Source organism: Patiria miniata, unplaced genomic scaffold (genome assembly GCF_015706575.1).
Source record: "Patiria miniata isolate m_02_andy unplaced genomic scaffold, ASM1570657v1 HiC_scaffold_9, whole genome shotgun sequence".
NCBI lineage: Eukaryota > Metazoa > Echinodermata > Asteroidea > Valvatida > Asterinidae > Patiria > Patiria miniata.
The window spans coordinates 12,832,708-12,855,109 of NW_024037076.1; the positions used below are offsets into that span (position 1 = coordinate 12,832,708).

Below are 22,402 nucleotides of genomic sequence, written 5' to 3' on the forward strand. Positions count from 1 at the left end.
ACGACTGTTTGAGTCGTCATTACCTCACTCAGAGTCCTAGAAGAGCTAGGCACAAGCAACATGCTGCACAAGGATCTCTTCAAAGTACGAAGACATCACACTGCTGTACTGAATAGTTGCCAAGTTTGCAAGAGGAAACTTGCGATACCAAAAAAAAAAAACGGTTTAACTCTTTGACCCAGCTGGATCTTAAGAATGACTATTTATCCTGTTGCTCTATGTCGGGGTCATCGACAGAATGACCACGTCATTGTTCTATCATGGTAACCGATTAAAAGAAAAGAAAGTCTTCAAGTTTTGTGAACCTGAAGTCCTTTGCACTTTTTTTTTTCCTCTCAGCAAAACGGGAGTCTCTTTCAACAGACACTTAATCTCCCCCTGCAGATCTTCCCCCGATACAAGCGAGTATCCTCCCCCTGCGGCCAAGGGTTGGCTATATGCGACGCTCGCGACGTGGCGGCGTTTCCTGCCCAACACCACCTCCCTGCTTCCCCACCATGCCACCTAGCCTGTTCTCACCAGGTCTAGCTTCCCAGTGGGGGAAAGGGGGGGGGGACCCTTGAGGGCATGTTTCCCCTTTGCTTTTCCTTCGCCTCCGGGCAGTCTTTTCCTAAATACTTCATCCTTCTCCGATCACAAGGCGCTGGCTAAAGCATCGTCATGCTAGTTGAAAGGTTGTATCAGTGCATTGAGCTTTTTTTTTTTATTCCAGAGGTCGGCGCGGGCATTGATGCCAAGGCAATCGGGGCCGTATCGGCAAATTTTGTGAAATGAGGGGAGGGAAGGGAGAAAAGGGGAAGGGGTTGCTTGTAGCGGTGTGGCAAAAAAAGTTGTACGCTTAATTGACTGTGAAGCGTAACTTAAACATCAGATTCTTGTTAGACCCAAAATTCTCTTGGGTCCCCAACCCTTAATCAAATAATAAAAAGGTTTGTAACTACAGCACTTGTGTTGCCTTCAACAACGAAACTGGTGTGAGTAATGGAAAACAGGTACAGGGGCTTGTTAGAGAGATCTTTGGCTTGTGTACCTGATACGCGAGAGGAACATGCAAATTGGACCCGTTTCATGTTACTGGAGTTGTTGTGGTCCCACATGCATTCAGGTCTAATTGGGGGAACAGAGTTTGGTTCTACTATGCAAAAGCAAGCTGCAAGCTCATGTAACTCAAGTTGTCTGATGGTATTAAAGGGGTGTGGCGGTGAGAAAAGTTTTGCAGGGGAAGGTGTTTTGGCCGGGGGGGGGGGGGGGGGGGGGGGGGGGGGGATGATCACACACAATTGCAAAGTCAGGGGTGAAATCAGAACTTGGACGAGAGGAATTCTCTTTATCTGCATGTTAGCATTCAAGAATTGAGTGAAATTGGTTGGGGAGAGTCTTCAATTCTTTTAGCTCCTCCTACCCTTTGAGGGGGAGTCTTCTTGAAATGAAATGATACCATCATTTCAGGTTGAAAATGTCCATAATTAACCCCCAAAAGGTTGCAGGGCGAAGCTTCCATCACAACTTGTTGGAATTTTTTTGTGAAAAACTGCACATAATACATAAAACCTGCGTAAATAAAACACATTGTGTGTACTCGTCTTTTGTGTCCATTTACTCAAAATTGCCAAATCTTCAAATGCAGACATACACCTACGTGCTTCGACCCTCGACTGGGAAAAAAAAAAAAGCTTCCATAATTTACCCCAGAAAGGTTGCAGGGCGAAGCTTCCGTCAAAACTTGTTGGATTTTCTTTTTGAAAAGCTGCACATAATACATAAAACCTACGCAAATAAAACACATCGAGTGTACTCGTCTTTTGTGTCCATTTTCTCAAAATTGCCAAATCTTCAAATGCAGACATACACCTACGTGCTTCGACCCTCGACTGGGGAAAAAAAAAAAGCTTCCATAATTTACCCCAGAAAGGTTGCAGGGCGAAGCTTCTGTCAAAACTTGTTGGATTTTCTTTTTGAAAAGCTGCACATAATACATAAAATCTACGTAAATAAAACACATCGAGTGTACTCGTCTTTTGTGTCCATTTACTCAAAATTGCCAAATCTTCAAATGCAGACATACACCTACGTGCTTCGACCCTCGACTGGGAAAAAAAAAAAAAAAAAAAAAACCTCAGTTTCATTCAAGGCTGAAATGCACCACCAACGCGTAATCATCAAAGACAGTCCCATTGTTTTTACCATTCCCCGAAGGGCGACGATTGCAGGCCAAGTGAGGTTAATGACTCAAAGTGCACCCTTCAGTTTTTCGGCCACGAAACTCCGCCTCTTTCTTTTGCCTGGGTGAATCATCCACAACAACACGCTCGTGATGAATCACGGCACATCCTGGTGCAGAGATCAATAGTACAGTCCATCATCAGCGAGGTTGACCCCCTTTTTTTGTGGTCTTCTCCCCCTCTCTTAATTAGCGGCCCCGGCTTGTACTTTGGCGAAATGAATTTATATTGTCTTGCGTGGAACTGATTTTGAGGGACCAGGAATGCAGACAAGAGGGTGCAACGTCTGTTCAGTCGCGGTGTGTTTTAGAAGGTCAGGTTGGGAAGCCGTAGGTCTTCTTTTGATGTTCTTGTCAAGTACGAAACAAGTACCTGTTATGTTTTGCAAGAATATGCAACTGATACATTTTGCCCCCCCCCCCCCCGCCCCCCTTTCCGCCCCCCCTTTCCGCCCCCCTCCTAGACTGAGGATCAGACATTCACGTGTTGAGAGCGACGGTCCAACGTCTGATACATCCTAACATGCACATTTTATGCGACCCCGCGCACCAACCAATCGGAGGCGACTTTAGAAACTGTGATATTGTTTCGATCAGAAGTGTGGACTCAGCTGTTGATTGGTCAATTTGGATGCCATGGTTTTGTAATACAACAGTAGGTAACTGAAGACCAAGGTCAGGACGCAGTCTTGTTTTGCAGAATTAATTGCCAAATTAATCTCATATCATATCCCTTTGCTATGCAAGGGGATATTGATAGACTACCCCCTCCCTCGACTTACTGAAATAGTCTCCTTTACTCACGCCGTTTTTTTATTCCATGCTATAGACATGAATGTATTGCACTGGCAGATCTACAGGAGGGGGAGGGGGTTTAGGGGGCCTAAACCCCCTTCTTGGGCCACAAATGCCAGCATTTTTTTGCAAACAGGTCCAAGGTAAAAAGAGTGACCTTCTCTTATCAAGTCTTCATGTCTTTATGCCAGACAGGTCGAAGCTGCCATTTGCTATCATGCATTTTTTTTTCCTGTCTTGAGTCCTTTTGTGTCATGTGTGTGAATATATCTTTCTAAACTTAACTTATGGTTTTTACCAGCAGTAGAATCAGCAATGTCTTAAATTGAAATTCTTTTTATTTTAAAGTGATTTCAACCTTGTTATTATCTTGTTTATCTCTTCTAAACTTGTTATTGTTCATTTCTGAATTGGTATTTACTTGTCCACTCTAGTTGTTGCACCTACATACTTAGGGTTGCAGACCAGTAAATCGGTCCGAAATTGCCTACGCCGGCCAAATCACGATATGCATGCCCTCAAAATCTTCAGTATTTGAGCATACTGTGGGCCATGAACTGGAGGGTTTGTAAAAAATATGGGTGGAAGCCGTGCACAGGACTGTGAGCTTGTAGTTGCGTTCAATTTGGATGAAATTGGAGCCCTAAAAGTGCTCTATTTTGCAATGGAGTGTAGGCATCGTTAAATTTGGTAAATAGAGGACAGTACTTGAAAAGTCAGGTTTTTTTCCAACGATGTTCAGCTGACCATCATTGGAAATTGATACAAAAATTCCACTTTTCTTAAAAATGACAGCGCACCAGGTGCTATGATTTCACAGGATGCTTGAGACTATTGTTCAAGTAAGGTATTTAATAATAATTTGTTAGTTTTCTTTTTTTTATGTTGGCAAATGTTGTATGTTACCTTTAAAACTTGAAACGTCCAAACTTTGTTAGGGTAAGGAAAGCCCCTTAGGGTTCTACGTGTACGTGCATTTGAATGTATTGTTAGTGGACAAAGTCTGACCATCCAGCCAGGAGCTCTAGGCAGTGTCCTGCCTTGAGGGGACTGGCTCTTTGTCTCTGATTGTATCTCATTAACCCTTGACCTATTTGAGGTCAGGGGTTAACCGGACCGAACAGGTGTCACCAGTGGGGAATGTTTTGGTTCGTGACACACCACCAAAAATTGACCGCTTGTGTAGTGACTCTTCGGCTTGTTAGCCATTTCAATATTGAAATGGAACAGTTTTTTTCCTCTCAATTGAGAAATGCCAAATGTAAAAATGGGATAACTTTTTATTTTTTTTTAATTACGATATTTTATATTTGATATTTAAGTGATGCCAATAGCCAAAGTGAGCCTAGTAAGGAAAATTGTCGAAAAGCAATGCAAATTATCAACAAAGTCAACGCTACAAGCCTTATGTTTATAAGCATTTAAATTTGAACTTCCGGTAAACCCGGAAGTAGAGGTCAAACAAACGATACACAGACAGACAGAAATATCCCTCTGGATAACATTTACATGGTACCTAATTATGAAGTCCATGTGTCATTCCATTGAGGAGATACTGCATCCTTAAAATATTCCCTTTTTGGTCATTTACATGTAGTATGAGAATCCTGTGGCATGTAGTCTGTGAGATATGATGTTTTTAAACACCTTTTCGTGGTTTTCGGCCTGTAATGTGACACCCGATAACGTCATCATGACAACTTTGAGTCAGTGTGCATGTATGTACCAAGTATTAACTTCATATGAACTTGCACATGTACTCCAATAAGTGCAGAAATCACAGGGTGTAAAAAGTAAAGAATAATAATAAACTTAATAGAAACAAGAGGTGCTGTGCCCAAACATCCAATGAAAGTGCTCTTATGTATTTTCCATTCATTGTGTGAAGTGGTCTTCATACAAATTCCACAGATAGTCGACACCCTACAAGCACATTCCCCTTGGCCCATGCCAAATGTTCGAAGTCATGTTTCATATTTTTATTTTTGACCCAAAAAATGTGGCAGTTGCTCCCTTGATTGCTGTGTCATTTCCTCTGTCTCCAAATCCCCCATGGGGAAACATTTCGGTGAGCTGTTCCCCTCTAGTTCCATCCTCCCTGTTGGTGTGAGCTGTCATCCCGAGCCAAGGAATACCCTTTTTTTTTTTTTGCTAGAAGGGTTTACATGTAGCACCTTATCCATAATTCTCAAGGCATTTTTGTCAGAATCAACTGAATCATTTGAAGAAAAAAAAAACCTCTGTAACAGCGGTACATTTTTGTCTACACTACATTTTCAAGGGGCATTGAGCCCTGTGTAAAGTAATAGTGGCTGGGCTCTACCTTCCTCAATCCTACAAAATCTTCCACTGTGTATGAAACCAATGGCACACTCTTTGTACCTACCAAGTTTCAAGTGACATCAATCCCTATGTAAAGTAATAGTGGCTGGGCTCTACCTTCCTCAATCCTACAAAATCCTCCACTGTGTAAGAAACCAATGGCACACTCTTTGTACCTACCAAGTTTCAAGTGACTTCAATCCCTGTGCATTTTTTTAGTGGCTGGGGTCTACCTTCCTCAATCATACAAATTCCTTAATTTTTTTTTGTCTTCAATAACATTAACATAGCATTTTCAACTAGTTTTCACACATATTTTCAACTACATTGGGCAATGAACCAAACTTAGCTTTTGTAGACTCTGATACAGTCACACCTGTGTCATTTTGTTAACCGAAAACCGCAAAATCTATTTTGTCCTGTACACCACTTCCAGTAGAACAAGCCAGATCCAGCTTACTACCGGCCAACGGATTACATGTTAGCCGTCATTGCCCTTGATCTACAATACCCTGCCCCCCTCCCCGAAACAGAAACTGACATCCGACACGGCCATTTTAAGTGAACCTCCAACCCCCCTTTTCCCCCCTCCCCTTTATTTCTGACTTTTCCTTTATCCCCGTCTATCGTCGAGCCGCGCTAATCTCCCGTCTCTGCCTTGTTTCCCCTCCTCTTCTGTACCAGAAAATCTTCCGACGGTGAATCCAAAGTGGCCGTTGACAACCTTAACACCACGCTACGCGAGATCTTAGTCCGGGCTTTGCGGAAGCGAAAGGGGGTCATACCGACGGCAGGTAAAGCTCTTTTTATTTTCTAATTTGTAATTTTTTTTGGCGGGCTGACTGACAGCTGACTTGGGATTAATAATAGTACCGGGTTCCGTAATTTTTTTATTTTTTTCTTTGGGGAGGGGGGGGGGGGGGTGTTTAGGGGGAGGGGGTTAGAGGGATTGTTGTCCGTTCCGGGGACAGGCAATAGGGCCAATTACGGCTGGGGTTAAAATTAGCAAGGTGTTGTAAGAAAGGCCGGGATGGGGAAATATCATTGGCAGGTTTTGGACTCCGATGAGTTGTTGAGGATTAAAGTTGCGTCCCCAAAAAAATTGGCTGATATTCAAAAGGTTATTAAATTGAATTGCATAATTTGATGTAGTTCGCTAGTGGTGAAAGTACACAGGCCTTTTATTTTTGTTATAACTTTCTGATTGCTTTTTTTTTACGTTTAGAAGTGAAAAATGTATTGAATAATTGAGTGCCATTTAAATGGAAAAAAAAGTACTGAAAATTGTGATCCATCTCCTGACTGGTCAATTTAAACAAGAATTTGGAAAATGTTAAAACTTCCAGAGGTTAATGTGATCCACATTATCCTAAACAAAACATAAATTGGGCCAGTAATTGGCTTTCCTGCTTAAAATCATGCCATTATATGATAATTTGTGGACAGAAATCATGTTTCAACAGAGAATGCCTAAATTTATATTAAAAATTCCTTGCACATTTGCAGTACAAGCCTTTTCTAAAAAAAATAACTTCAATCAGTTTGGAAAGATACCAATTTTGAAGCACAGTCAAGAACCAAGGTGTTGTCAAGATACAATCTTCCTCAGTTCATTCTGCCTACTTGCACTGTCCTGTCCAAACTTTTCAAATCCCCCCCCCCCTGCAACACACAGCATCATAACGTGGTGCAATTATGCTTACATGCGCACTGGAGAGAAATGTAAACGGCAAGCGCAGTGCCGGCTGCAATCAATAGCGTGTGCAATTAGCGCGGCGCAAACACCGTTATGGCATATAAATGACTAGTCACGATCAATCACAGTGTCAAAATCAAGAGTTCCTTCTGTTTTGTTTGGATTTTTTTTCTCTCTCTTTTTTTTTTTCTTCTTCTTTATTTTCCCCCATTGCTTGATGGTTGCGGTTAGATTTGGTTCATATGTGCATTAGGATGCAGGGAGTTTGTGTGCGGCTCGCCAGTATCATATCAGTGTTGAACTTGACAAATGCTCTTGTTTGTTGAGTCTACTTCTGTCACACCTGGGGAGGGAGAAATCTGGTGAATTATTAGACGCTGGGGAATCAATGAAATTGCCATCGCAGACATATGGCACCTGGATATTCTGTACACAAACTATCAGGCTGGGGCGCTATTGTACTTGCACTGTTATGGTAGGGTTCACTGCGTATCTTTACATGTTAACTGTTAACATGCAAAACTGTAATGTTGCTGTGTTATTGAAGCTAGCACATTATACCAAGGACAATTTAACATCATGTTGGCTATTTTCATGTGTTATTCTGTCAGTTGACAATTTTGTAAAAATTCTCAGAAAGTGAGCGATACAGAAACAGTTAAATGTACAGGGAATTACGCATACTCAGAAAAATTGAACACAGGTAGTGTGATATGAGCAGTATAGAGAAATCACTGCATTTGGGGTGCTGTGGTCCAATGGTTACAGTGTTCGACTCGTGCCGTGGTGCATGGGTTCGAATCCTGATGGGGAACATGGTGCTTGTGCTCTTGAGCAAGGCACTTTACCATTATTGCTTCGTCCTTCGGATGGGACGTAAAGCCTTAGGTCCCATGTGTTGTGTAACCCAGCAACACTTATCGCAAAGAGAAAGGGTTTGCCTCGGTGTTTCTGGCAGTGGCTGCAATATGCGCCGCAGCACCTTGTACACCCTTTATAAAAGGTGCTACATAATCAGTCTCAAATTGTTCATAAACTTCATTCACCTGTCTTTAAAAATAGACATAATTACCAGCACCTTGAGTACCTTATTGTAGGTAGATGCATGCGCTAAATAAGACTCCTGTATTATTATTATAATTTGTTTATAAAAGAAAGTACAACAGGTTTTTACATGGAATATAAAAGGAGATTTGCTTGAATGGTAGTATTTTTGTCAATTTCGTCTGAATGATTGTAACTTTTCCCTGTGTTTTTACTGTTAGTTCTCAGTCCATAAAGAGTGAATGTCGGTAACGCTTTGAACTTTTTTAATTTGCCTCATGAAGAAGCTTGTAACGAAAGTCCTGACATTGTTTCCGTGTCAGTGGAAGGCCTGAAAAAAACAGAACAACAGAATAATCTGAAACCGTCTTGTCTGTTGTGTCACATGTGAACCACAGTTTGAAGTTCTAAACACACAAGATACAGAAATGTAAATGTTTATTTCCTGTACGGTAGTCATAAAAATTTCAACCGAAACTCACTGTGCGAAAACAGCGTTGATTTGATTTCAACCACGAACAATTCAATCAACTTTGTAAACAAGAAAGTTATCCCATCCATCAGTGTCAATAAAGGAACTGTAGAGTTTCTTCCCTTTTTTGGGGGGGGGGGGGGTTTGGGTCTTTATCCTGGCAGTGACGCCATATACCGTGCCGTATACGAACACTCGGGGCCTTGAGCAGGGACTTAATTACTGCATGAGCTGTGACAGGCTGGCCTGAGCTCATCAGACAGCCAAAAAAAGGGTAAAAGATCTGGCGTCATGTGTCGCCGCAAGAAAGTCAATTATTACACCAAGACGATCAATGTACTTCACTCAAACGAAAGTAAACTTACCCTTTTTCCCAGCCAAGCTTTGTATATATTCCACACAAAAAAGCCAGAAATGTTTTTTTTCTCCTGTTTTGCTGTGGCTGGTCGTATTTTACATTTGGTAGTACATGTATTAATGACAAGGTATCTGGCGAGAACGCAAACAATTGGAAGTGGTTTTTGCTATTTAAAACACTTCCCTGTTCTGAGCACAATTCAGTGCTCCACGAAATTGGCCCCAATGTTTTCTACTATCCACTCAATGGAACTGTTATCGCAACAAAATATTACCAGAAATTTATAAATAAATTCAATGCCGAGCAGAAGTCATTCACAGGTAGGGCTGTGCATCGGAACCGGGTACCCGAGTACCCGACCGCTGATGTCAGGAACCGGTTCCAGATTATGGGATCGGGTACCCGTAACCAACTTTACATAATACTTAGTAACTTCTCAGACAATGTAAAAAAAAGGTTTTGAATGTCATTTGTGGAGAATTTTCGAAATGATAGCTAGGCTGTATGGAAAAACAAAACAGATTCACGTTTACAAATGTATATGACGCTTGTGACAATGCAATTTACACTGTGAAGCTACATGTATTGAGCTCACTGTAGGCCTACACACTTATATCTTGCTGTATCGACTCACCGATGTGATAGTATTATCGTGCAGACCTTATGAGCAATCTGTACAGCAGCTTCTGAGATTTGAATTTTGGGGTTGGGTTTCTTAAACGGGTACCCGGTGGGTTTTTTTTTCAGTCGGGTACCCCATTCCCGTACTACCCGTAAATGCACACCCCTAGTCACAAGCAGTATACATTTGATGCCATCTTTTTCTAGTAAGCTGGGTTTTTTTAAAAACCCATTCTAGTCCCTGTAGCACCCAAAACCATCCAGCCTAGTACTCCCTACACCCCCAAAACCGCCTTAGGGTCCAGACCAGTAAATAGACTGCCATAGATCTTAGCGGTAATTACGCGCACTTCCAAAAAAATATTAACAATGCTCACAACTCTCTGAGGTGTTCAAGACGTACATCAAATTAAAGCTTATTTCATCATCTTTCATTTTATGTTCAATTTTCTGGGGGTTAACCAGTGACTTTTGGGAGAAAATTCCATACAGAGATGATCACCCCTAAAAACTGTCCTGAAGCCCTATCGCCATTTTAAAAATGGACGCCTACACTCCATTGCAAAATAGAGCCATTTTAGGACCTAATTTCATCCACATTTCACAGAAATACGAGCTTGCAGTCCTCTGCACCAACCAACTCATTCGAACCTTCTTTTTCACAAATCATCAAGTTCACGGCCTTCACAATGCTCTAATACCGGAGAATTTGAGGGCATGCAAATCGTGATGGTGTTATGGATCCTTCAGGGAATAGATGCAATGTAATACGATATACCTCAAGGTGCTAATGGGTTAAGCAATTATTTCTTTCTTTTTACAGTTCACATAAATTGCCCCCTCATGTTACCGACCTTAATTAGTTTTTGTTTCTGCAATTTCTAGGCCCAGACTACATCCTGGAGCGGGAGCATGAACCGGGCGTGGCCCTTGACCTTGACACCAAGCTGAGTGACATGAGCTCCTTTGACCTGGTCATGGTCCGTGAACACAGTAAGTGCCGATGGGACCCACTCGCTGACAAACGAGTGGTGAAAATTGTTCAGAAAATAATGAACTTTTTGCAGTAATTCACTTCATTGAAAAGAATGGCATACAAGCGTTTTTGCATATTTGTATTGGACAACATATTTCCTTTTTTTTTTAATAAAGATACTCAAACTGTTTAACTGCAAAGTAGGGAAAGACTTGTCAAAAACTATGGAAGCAAAATGTGCACTGACACTGAAAGATAAAAGTTTCTGACTAAATTTTAGTTCAAAGGTATATAAGAAGACTGTAACGTGATGTCAAAATAATGATATAAACTGCACTGAAGAAGCAAGTGACACATGGTGCCCCTTTTTTAAAAACTTGCTCTAGACTTCATTTAGTTTACACATTTTGAAAGTAACAACCACAATTTAATTTCCTGCACTGCCATTTTTGGGGGTTTATCTTCTCGCTTGCTTTGTAAGTGTGGGACACATTCCCCAGCTGACATGGTACCTAACAGGTTTAAGGCAAACATACACTCTGTTCCAAGTTATCCTTTCAGTCAAAATCAGTCAAGTGACTGTTTTTGTCAACAGTTAAGAGCTCCTAGCCTAGATAAAGCAGGATTGACTGGCTGTGACTAACTATGCTTGTATGTTGTCCTCCCCTTAAAACTTGGCTGCTGTGGGTTCCACAGTGCCCTGCCACATTATTTATCACCAATCAAATTGTTGTTCCAAAGTTGTAAACTTGTTCCCACTTCTTTAAGTGGAACAGTTAAATCAAGAGGAGAGATCTAGACTTGTTTCATGTCTAGCTGTCTCTCCATTTGTAGGTTTAGACACAGTTTAAAAAAAAACAGCCAGGAACTAGATGTCAATTATGTTGTTTTTCTTGAAATTTAAAGTGTGTCGGTTTGCATTGGTAAAAGACTTTAAAGTTTACTCTCAATAGTAGAGCCTTGATGACCTCATGCAATATGTATTGCTGTCCCTCCCAATGCATTGTGCAAAGCCCTTCAAGTGTTGGTAAAGCTCCTGCTTGTGTGGAGAGCTCGGGAGCAGGACTGTCAGTCAGTCACTTAAGGGGCCCCATCCTCCGAGCCGGCAACCAGTCAAGGTTTTTTGAAATGCCAAGTGGTAGTGGAGGGCCCTCTAGGGTGATGGGATAATGTCAACCAAGGGGGATTTTCTAGGAGGGTCTGAGCCCTCTTCATGTCCAGTAAATCCTGGACATGGACTGAGGGCATGGACTGCAGCTTGAAGGGTTTGTGTAGGGGATTTCTGCTGGCTTTTTTTTATATGCTCCGTATTGGACAACTGTTTTATAACCTGTAGTTGCACAGTTTCAAGGCAACCCCTTTTTTCATGGTAAGACGCTCAACAATTTGTATTAGTACCTTTTTAAATGTCACCGAAAGCTATTAAATTATTTGTGGGTTAAATAGGTGAAGAAATTGGTAAAGTGATTCTGCCAGTTTTTATTTTTTTCTTTCTTTGGCTCTGCTTACCGTTGGTGAAAAATCCCTGCATGCTTACTGTAAGCAGAAAAGTCTGTGCTTACGGTTTAGCGTATTTCACAGTTTAAAAAGGAATTTTGGCTTCTGCGCATTTGTTCATCCCAAAACTAAGGATTCTGTGCTTACAGGTTTAGCACAGAATTTTTCAGCTAGCGCGGTTAGCACAAATAGTGATTGTAAGCACAGAATTCTGTGGTTAGCAGAGCCTTGATATTGGGCCCTGATCTCAATGCATTCTAAAAATATATAGCAATGATTTTACTTCCTAACGAAACAAAAAAATTAACAAATGCACATAGGTTGATTCTAAATTTGGTAATAAAGTAACGATGTCCCAATGCTTCTGAAAGGAAGAAGAATGGCTAGCAGGTCCTAATCTAAATACATTGTATAATTTGACTCAACCCCATTCTGTCTGGTTTATACCAGACATTTATTACTGCCGGCCTGGCACGGTGTTGCTAATAAATTAGTGTAGCCGTGCAAGTTGAACACGCACTTTAGGGCTCATCTGTAGGCTGTGAGACAGCTAGTGTCTGGTACGCTGTTGCAAGAACAGCACCGGTGATATATAGCCTAGCAATGCTGTAAGGTCTTTAGCGATCCTGGAGAGAGAATGATGGTTTCACAAGAATGATTAAGACGAAGAAAGTAAGGGAGTACAGCTCAAGACAACTGCACACAAGGAAAAAAACGGGGTCGTGGGGGAGGCAAAAAAAGAGGTGATGATTTAGCGTGAAGGCATTTTGTGGGTTGGTGTACTTGTGTCTTATCCATCATTTAGTTTAGATTTTCATGTTTGTCCGGCCGCCCGTATATTACCAATGGGTTTGACGGCAGGTTTTGAAGCTCAGATTTATTGACGTGCTGGGCGGGGAGTTTTCTCCCTCCCTCTTTTGCTTGCTTTCTTCGGTGATGGATGCTGGTTGTAGACTGATTTCTTGGTGGGATGTCGTCGGTCGGGCGTCCCGGTTGTCATCGCGCGGCAGGAAATTATCAAGGATTATCTGCGCTTTGTCATAATTACGGCGTATATGTGGAGCAGTGCGTCAAGTTAGCCCCTGTTTTTTCGTTGTTTGTAATTGCTTGACCCCAAACGTTCGGCGGTTATTTGGTTAGGGCGGCTCAATCACGGGCAGGAACAGCGTGTTTGCTTTGTTATTTGTCACCGGATCAAGAAGGCAATGAAAATATTAGAGTCCATCCTTCCCCTCCCCCCCCCCCCTACCATTTGATAAAACTATCTTCCCAGGGCTTCCCTTAATAAATAAAAAAAAAATTCATGTTATTGCATGGTGGGAAACTTTTCTTTCCCATTGGTAGTAACCAAATTGGGGTGTCAAATTGGTTGGCCTTTTTAAAGCCTTTCCTAAATGAATACAAGATCAAGGACAGTCTTTTTGTCTGAAGACCTGCGTTTCAGTTTTCTCACAGTGCAAATATTGAGGACTGTAAATCCTGGTTGGAAGTCACAGATGACTTTGGTTGTTTTTTTCCCCCTTCCTTTTGGTGTTCTGTTCTTCAGCAGCTTCACCTTTCTCATGAACCGTGATCCGTGGCTCTAACCTCCCAATTTTTTTGGTCGTTGGCAGCTCCTCAAGGGACGAACCCTGTTCCCCCCTCGCGATAAAAAAAGTTTCCCCAACGGGTCTATAATAATGAGGGCAAAACTGATAGCCTATCCCGCCGCACATAGCCAGCCAAGCAGCCAGGGAATAAAGAATGTTTCGCATCGTGGTTCCGTGACGAATTACCGCGGCGCGGGGGACCGTTGGGGAACCGGGGCTTGGATTACGGTCATTAAGGGATGAGATTCGGTCGTCGGTCGGGGAGGCCAGATTTTGGGGGGCCAGGCAGGATGATTTATTGCCGTCCCGCGCGCTCGGGTTTTTTGGTCCCAGCACTGAATGCACTTGGATTAGGATCCAAATTGCTAGGACCAGCAGTGGAATGATTAGTCAGTATTTTTGTCAGATGCCTACAGTCGGACTCGGTCTTGTCAACTACGTTGTGTACCAGCACCTTTTTCTACCTGCATTTTCCTGCATCACGTGTTATTGGCAATTAAAAATAGGAATCGTCAAATTTAAATTAATCGTGGATTAGATTAATCTAGGTATTTGTTGTATCCTCAGTTGACCATATGTTCTGTTAATCCAACTGCTTCGTTTGGCAATATAATATCAAAGACACAAGCCAAAAATAAGTCCCAAACTGGTGGCTATGAAATTCATAACATATGAGTCAGTATCATTGTTTTCCTTTGGTGAGTGGGAACTTTAGAATATTTTAGGCTGGCTTTGTGGAAGAATTGCTTTTGCCTTGATCAGGTTTGATGCACAGGCTCAGCACAGCAACATTTGAAATACAGTGTCCAGAAATAAAACACTTCAGTAGTACGCATGGAGAGACTTCCACAACATTTTTCAGTTTTCTCAGTGATTTTTCAAACAGAAAGTTTGAGCCTCAAAAACGAGGGAAGATAAGTGCCTAATCCCCCTTATCTCTGTATTAATTGTATCCCATGAACATTTAAGTATCCCAAGAGAAAAATAATCGAAAGAATATTTCATTATATTAAAGATAATCAGAATTTTTTTTATCCAGTTCACTGTCCTTCCTCGTGCATTACACGTCCATTCTTACATTTATTCTTGCAAATTGGGGAACATTGCAGCATGGGTCAATACAAAATGTAGCAGTCAATCTATAAAAATTAAAACTACTAGCACTCATGTTTTGCAAAACTTATCTATAGAGTCTGAAGGTCTAGTAATTACTCTACACAATGGTCTTTATCCCATCTCATTTGGACACCCCAGTCCAGAGATACAGCTAATGAAATGAAAAAACTTTAATTCCAAGTTGGGCCATATTACAGATTATCTGGTATATACAGAAAGGCATTCACATGCCAAGGTGTGTACGAATGCCTTTCATTAGATACCAGATAATCTGAAAAGTAGCCCAAACAGATTTTGATGGTCTTAACAAGCTTTGCCTTAACTTTTAAACAAAAGGTCCAAATCACACAGAACAAAAATCCTGTCAAGGGTAAAGAAACACTCTATCATCTCATGGTTAATTTTTACCACCTCAAAAAACATTTAGTTTCCTCAGAAAAAAAAGTGTTGTTTGATTGCTACATTTCTTTTGAGACACGCTGTCCATCCAGCTGTATTGTTGCATGGTCGTAGTAAATATATTGGGCCAAAAATTTCAAAGAGTCAATTTTGGTTTTAATTGTTTTGTCCTCTTGTCCACAGGCAAAAGGGACTATGGCAAACAGGAGAGGGTAAGGCATGTATCCACAGTGGAACCACCGCTGGTACTCAGCACACAGTACAAATCCTACAGAATCAACATGCTGCACAGATTGAGACCAACCACCGAGATCCAACTTGGTAAGTTTTTTTAACATATCACCCAAACAAAAAAAGCTGTGGCACTTAAAAAACCCAAAAAAAAACAAAGCCAAGGAGATTTGAGAAGGGAAAAGCAGCATCTTTTGGTGTTTCAGAAGATACTCTGGAAGGAAAAACTAAGATAAAAAGTCCAATCTTAAGTTCTGGTTGGAGATTTTTGTATGAAATTACCATCACCTGAAGATACTCCAACCATCCTTTAAACCCTGTTGAGTTTCATGCTGTATCAAATGAATATATACAACATGCCTTTAACAGTTATCAAGAGAATGACCAAACTGGACCTGTATCTGAAATCCATTGGTTCTGAAATCCATTGGTTCAAAATCCCAGTCTGGTGCCTTGCTAACAAGCCTACCCACCAACACTTGCCATCTCCATATGACTTACCCCACAGGAGTGTCCGGGGACAAGATCGAGATAGACCCCGTCTCCCAGCCCAAGACCACCGCCGCCAAATTCTGGAGTAGCAAGCAGAAGGCGGTTTCCATAGATACCGACCGACTGGCGGCCTGCGCCATCACGGACGAGAAGCCCTCAGGTGAGTCGGTGTGGAAGTAAGACGACTGGCGACCGGTTTCCTACCGGTCGCCGGTTATACTTGTCAATCATACCCAGAGACTCGTGAACGCTCCTCGTGTAAAGATAAACTTGTCACTCTGTAAACCTCTGAATTTCATCCTCCGGTGGATCTGGAAATTACATGAATGTCACATCAGACGCTCGCCTGCCTGCGCAATACAGCTACATGCAGCATTATTGGAATTATCCGAATCTAATAGAAGAATGTATGATAAAATTTGAACGCTTGTATTTTAGGAGAAATGTGCCTGAAGCATTTCCGAGACGTGTGATTATACAGACTGTAGTCTGAAATCAGACTTTTTGAATCTGAGAAAAACACATCATCAGCATAGAACAAAAATTCATCTTTCAGATCTTTCAACCAATTTTCATACTTATTTTATAAATTAACAATCTCATCCCTAATTTAATATACATAACCACATGGATAACAAAAAATGTTAAGATGCATTTTGAAAATAATATTTTTTGTTTAGATAATGAAAATACATGTATGTTACTTATTTTCAATTTAAAATGTGTCATTTCTGCTTCTGCTTTTTGTTTCACCGCAAAGAACCGTACCAGAGTTTATAGTGAAGCGATGTAAAAAATACCGATGAGAAAAAGCCTTGCTAAACACTTCATTGTTATTGAGGGGGAAAAAATGTTACAATGAACAAAAATGTACAGTAATCTTTGCACGATCAATACGTGGCCTTGGTTCCTGCTGCTTTATACAGAAGAGTATGTTTGCTTTGCCTGTTGATGCATAAAAAAATTGCGACCAAAATTTGTAATTTTTGTAAGTACTGCCTATTTCTTAATGCTACCCAGCCAAAATGCTGCACTAAGTAAATATTTTGGTTGGAGGGCTGGTGCACTGACAAGCAACCAAAAGCAATATCGATTGTGCGGCCAATTCGTACGGTAACCAGAAGAACAAGGTACCGAGGTCTTTATCTAAACAATTTTTGGAGTGTGCGAAAACCAATCAATGGCAAATTTTCCTAGTGACCGGGGAGGGAGGGCGCACGCAACTTTTCCTGTATGAAACCGGATACTTTGAAAATCAACACTAGTGTCGCATTCCTTACTGGTTCCCTCCCCCCCCCCCTCCCTCAAAAGAAAAAAATCAAGACCTCAATTTTCAAAATTACAGTGCCGCAACAAAAGCCGAGAGGATGCCGTTTACGGAGGTGGAACCACCAGTAATGCCCTAGTCAAAGTCAACATTGTCGTAATCTCAAGTTACGATGATGTCCACCACAAAAGGGCAGCCCATCTTCAAAGACTGTTTTTTTTTTCTGTCTGTGTGTCTATTCCCGCGTATTGCTCCCGTTCCAGAAACAAATTTCAGATATATCAAAACAAATCAAGCCGGCTTTCATATGAGATATCCTGACAAGTGCAAATATTGTGTCAAGCATGACCACCGCCAATTTGAAGGGATTCCGATTTTTTCCTTTAATACTGGTCAATAATTGTCACACGTACGTCAGTCAGTCACGGAAAGTGTTTGCGGTTGGCAGCAGATTTAGTGTCGCTTGCCTCCTATGCAAACTGGTCAAGAATGAAAGTGTCCATCATTTGGAAAGTAACCTGAACATCAAATAGGTTTGATCCAGATTTTGTCTCAATGAGTTACAGATAATCCAAATTCGAGTCACCACTTAAAACTTGTTCAGTGCTCCGAGACATAATGAAAAAAATATATATCAGAATCGAGAAGAATATCGAAATCGAGAAAAGAAAAAAAAATTGTAAAAATGTTTGAGGATTGTTTAGCTCAGCTTTCTCTTTCGATTGCATTGCATGGATTCCGCAGATCAATTTATCTGCGCTTGCAGCATTGGCCACTAGTTGCTGTGTGTGTCCCCCCCCCCCAGGTTTGCTTACACGTTCTAGCGAGCTGCCGAACTAATCAAAGCGTGGCTTGCGCAGTCTTGATCACTTTTCTGTAATGATTTACAGGGGAGCGGAATGAGTAAATCCAGCGCCGTGACAGGTGTAAACAAAGCTCGCTTCCCGCCGCACACACACACACAGAGGGGAAAGAGTACAGGCTCCTCCTGGCTTACTTCCTGTCCTGTTGTTGTCTTTGGAGCTTGGGTCACAATTTCCAAACCGAAGGAAGAAAGAAAAAAAATCATCTTTCCTTTTCTTAATCAGCCTCGCAAATAATCAGTATCCTAGAGTAAACTCTATCTGTCATCAGTGTAATTTCTTCTCTTTCTGTATGTTTGTGTAATTTTGCCACCAAAAACAAGATTGAGCTTCCGGCCGTTGTACTTTCTTGGATGTATGCAGATTTTCAAATAAATTACCGATCACGGTTTTGCTTTTTCAAACGTTGATGGCAAGAGCGATTTTGGAGACCTACTTTTGGATTTACGTCGATTTATTAGGAAATCAAAAGTATGAAAGATCTGGTCTCAGTTGATTTAACTCACAAGCTTCAAATAAGAGAGACATCATTCAGGTATGGTCTGATGCCATTTCTGGCCCCTTCTCGCCCACCCCCTCACAGCTCACAACTCATCAATCGCTCCGTGCAATATTAACCCTCACTCTTCTTCATTTCCTCTGTGGCGCTGTCTTTCTCTCTCTCTCTCTTGCGCTCTGTCTCTTGCCTCCCTCCCGGCCTCAGGAGGCGACCACTCCTCAGGCAAACACGCCGCTTGTCTCCGGGCCGTATCGCGTTCCTGGGCCTGCCATTTTTCTCCGGCGATACACCTGAAGTGCAAAGCAAATATTTGGCCGGAGGAATTAAGCAGTTGCCGGCACGCAATGTTATGATTTCCATCCCCCCCCCCAAAAAAAAGGGAGGGGTTGGAGGGAGGATAAGGAAAAAAAAAAGACGAGTCTTGGTCGACCTAAAAATGCACAAAACATTGCTTTTTTTAACTTGTCAAAATAGAGATCATCTTTCATTTAGGAAAACATTCTCAAATCCTTCATTTGCACATTTGGGTTTATTTTTAAAAAATTCTTAATTTACTATGAATTGGTGAAGGCAAAAGATGTTAGTCATAGGAAGATGATCTTACAATACAAAGTTGCCCCAAAAAACAGGTGTAGACAGTCAAAAAGCCATTTGAATTATTTTTGTAGCATCTATACATGTATTTTCATTATGTACATTAACCCACCTATGCAAACATACATTCTGTGCCAAGTTGTGCCAAGAATTCCCAGCCCACATAAAGCAGGATTGACTGGCTGGGACTGTTTAAGTAACTTGATACAGCTATGCTTTGACTCCCAGTGAGTGATAAAACAGCTGTGACCACGACTTGCCTGCTTTGTCTGTTGACTGAGTTTGACTAGTCACAGTGCTTGCTTGACATTACGATCGGACTGCTGGTGACTAGCTTTTGTTAATAGTATAGCAGGGGAAGTGGAAGTGGATGTTGACCGTCTGTGACAGCTTAAATAGCAGGAGGGTTAAACAGATAAATCCTCAAAGGTCCCCCATAATCTACCCGGGAGACTTTGGAGAATTGTTCATGTTTACTTGAAGGTACAGCCAAGCTACATTTACATTTGGTGCCTAATGTGCCTTGAAAGGTATGAAAGTGCTCTGGGGTTTGGGCACAATAGTGGGTTTTTTTAAGATCCAGAAATAATCTTTGCAAAGATCCAAATGAATTAACGCTGCTGTAAACTTCATGCCAGTAGAAATGTGAAGCCATTGAAGCAAAATTTGCCAGAGTTAATATGCTTAACTCTTTGCAAATTCTGAGCGAGAAAAATGTGACATGATGTCACAAATTCATGCTCATGTTGCTGTTTGCACCGAGTATGGACCAACCCTTAGGGGTAACATTGTCTTTACATGTTTCTCATCATAGGCAAGACTGTTTTCCGCCTGACCTACAAGAGCGTCAGCCACGATTTCAAGCATCGGGACTTTGAGACAGACCACCCGACGGCCAAGCACATCGTCACCAAGATCAACCAGATCCTGGAGCTGCGAGCCAGCGCCGTACGCAACGACTACACGATATGGAAGGACCGACGGCACAGCACTAAGAGACACCATGACAAGTGAAGCTGTGCAAGTGTCGGTTAAGGGGCCGTTCTCCATTGTGCATTGTTACCGGATTTCGTCCGGGTAAAAAAAAAATCGCAATGTATTGGTACACACTGCTTGCGCACATATCATGAGGTAGCATTTTTCCAAAATATCTCAAATTTTTCCAAAATACTGTTGAGATATGGATTTGCTTTCTGATTCTGCAATCAACACATTGTCGGCTATGATGTTATGTAGATTGCCCACAACATCTCTCTGTAAGCCGTCCATTAATTTGCATAAATTTACATGATTCTGCGCAGGTTTACGCCAATATACAAATTTTGTACTTCTGTGCGACATGCTGCTGAGGAGGGGTGAAGGGGAGGTGGTCATATTATTTGTATGCAAGGGCTAGAAACTGCCTTGAATTTAAAGGATGAACACATGATGGCATTAGGCAAAGAAAGTCATCAAAATATTTTGTTTTTCAATATGGAGAGTTAAAGAGAGGAGCGTTGAACTTCATATTGCATTAGGGAGTGTGATTGTCAGGTTCGTGTGGCAGTTAATTGACGGTGTTTTTTATTTGTACCAAGTACATGTAAGTGCATGTACTGTTGTAGTGCTATGTGGAGAGTGAGAGTGTTTTCTTAAAACTTGAAAGCATAGATACAACAGTGACTTGGCATTTCAGGCTACTGGCTTTGGGGAAATTGTGGACCAAGTTTTATCTAAGTTTTTTTACCCAAAAGTCATTTGACCCCCAAACCTTTTTGTGACGTTCTTTAAAACAGAAATTGCATCCACACGATTTATAAAAGAGAGCAGGTAATGTCCCCAAGATGATTTGGTACCAAAATTATTCACAACATTTCAAAATCAATTACCTGGAGGTTGAAGTAAAAACTATTATTTGTATTCTATAAAAAAAAAAAAAAAGTCACTTCCTACATATGTTAGCAAAGATTTGTATGTTTTCCTTGTACTGACTACATACTGATACAGTTTACATTGTGTCAGTAACTTGTTATAACATGTAACTTAATTCTTTAAACCACTTTTTTCAGGTTTTATTTTTTATATGGTCTCACTGTATTGAATTATGGATTGCAATTCTGTTGCGAAAATTATTTGGTGAAAACTGACCATTGCTCAACAGAGTGAATTTGTATGAATGAGTTGTGAAATATTTGTGTTAAGTAAGATTTGAGGCTTTGCATGGTGAAGATGCTAAATAATGAAAGGTTTGCGGAAACACCATGTGCGAATAATTTCTCAACTAAGAGAATGGTTCTGAAAAGAACCAGAGGTATAAACTCGACGTTCCGGTCAGTATGCTCTGTTACCGAAATGCATCATTTTTTTTCCTGCAGGTGAAAGTTCATAATGTATACTTCAATGTAGTCCCTGTATCTGAAATGTCCCCAAATTACCCAAATATTTCTTCCTCTTTTTTTTTTTTTTCATTGCAAAAAATGTTTCGCAGGCCAATTTAAAATTGAAGAATTTGATTGCAAAATCTATGTTTTACACCAATCATTTGGAAAAGTTGTAAAAATCAGGTTTGCAAACACAACCCCTTTATTTCTCCTTAAACACTTTTATCAGGAACTGAGTGTTTTCAGTTGAGATCTTTTTTCGAATCCATTTTGTGTATGGGGAAGTTGTATGGAATGGCAGAAGACAAACTTCTTTTTACAATGCGTCCATGTTTTCTTTATGTACAACTATGTGATGAAGAACTTTGGGATGTAATGTCTTGTGTTTACATTTTTTTTTTTGTAAGCCTTCGCTGTGTTGTATTGTTAAGTTTTTTGAAAATGGATACTGGGTCTAATGCTGTGAAATTAACTGCGTTGCATCACTAATCACTGTACATCTGTGGAAATTGTTGACACCAAAAGCAACATTTAGTAGCAAAATGACATTGTGATGTTTCAGTAAATAATATACAGTTTGATAACATCAATTTGCACTACATGTATGTGTGTGCCTATGGTACATAGAAAACAACATGTCTTCATTCCGTGTGATAAAACACCGCAGGGTCCAGATGACGTACAAGGCCCAGACGTGCTACATTTTATTACGCACCAGGGTAACAGATTTGTGTTCAAGCATACTTATTATAATGTAAACAAGGCAGCGACAGTTATAACATAAAAATGCTGATAAATGGCAAATATTTTGTTTTGATTGAGGGCAAATTCCTCTGTATGTTGCTGATGTGCTGACCACAACTTAACTATTAGTTCAAAATGAGAATACAATTGGAAAAAAAACACAGGTTGATACCGTTGAACTTAAAGGCTTTTGAAAGCAGATGGGAAGTGGTGCACAAGGGATGGCCTTGTATGAATGCAGAACAG

The 22,402-nt window shown here is 41.0% G+C and overlaps 1 protein-coding gene across 2 annotated transcripts in view; it reads left to right on the top strand.

The window, feature by feature from the left end:
* The window catches only part of LOC119720154 (target of rapamycin complex 2 subunit MAPKAP1-like), a 60,446-nt gene extending 38,952 nt beyond the window's left edge, over positions 1-21,494 (top strand). For both annotated transcript variants that reach the window (XM_038189713.1, XM_038189711.1), the window contains exons 7-11: positions 6,023-6,132; positions 10,415-10,522; positions 15,290-15,427; positions 15,846-15,989; positions 19,867-21,494. In XM_038189713.1, the coding sequence (XP_038045641.1) occupies positions 6,023-6,132; positions 10,415-10,522; positions 15,290-15,427; positions 15,846-15,989; positions 19,867-20,066 (700 nt within the window). In that variant the 3' untranslated portion in view covers positions 20,067-21,494. The remainder of the gene's footprint in view (positions 1-6,022; positions 6,133-10,414; positions 10,523-15,289; positions 15,428-15,845; positions 15,990-19,866) is intronic.
* Positions 21,495-22,402: the final 908 nt, after the last annotated feature.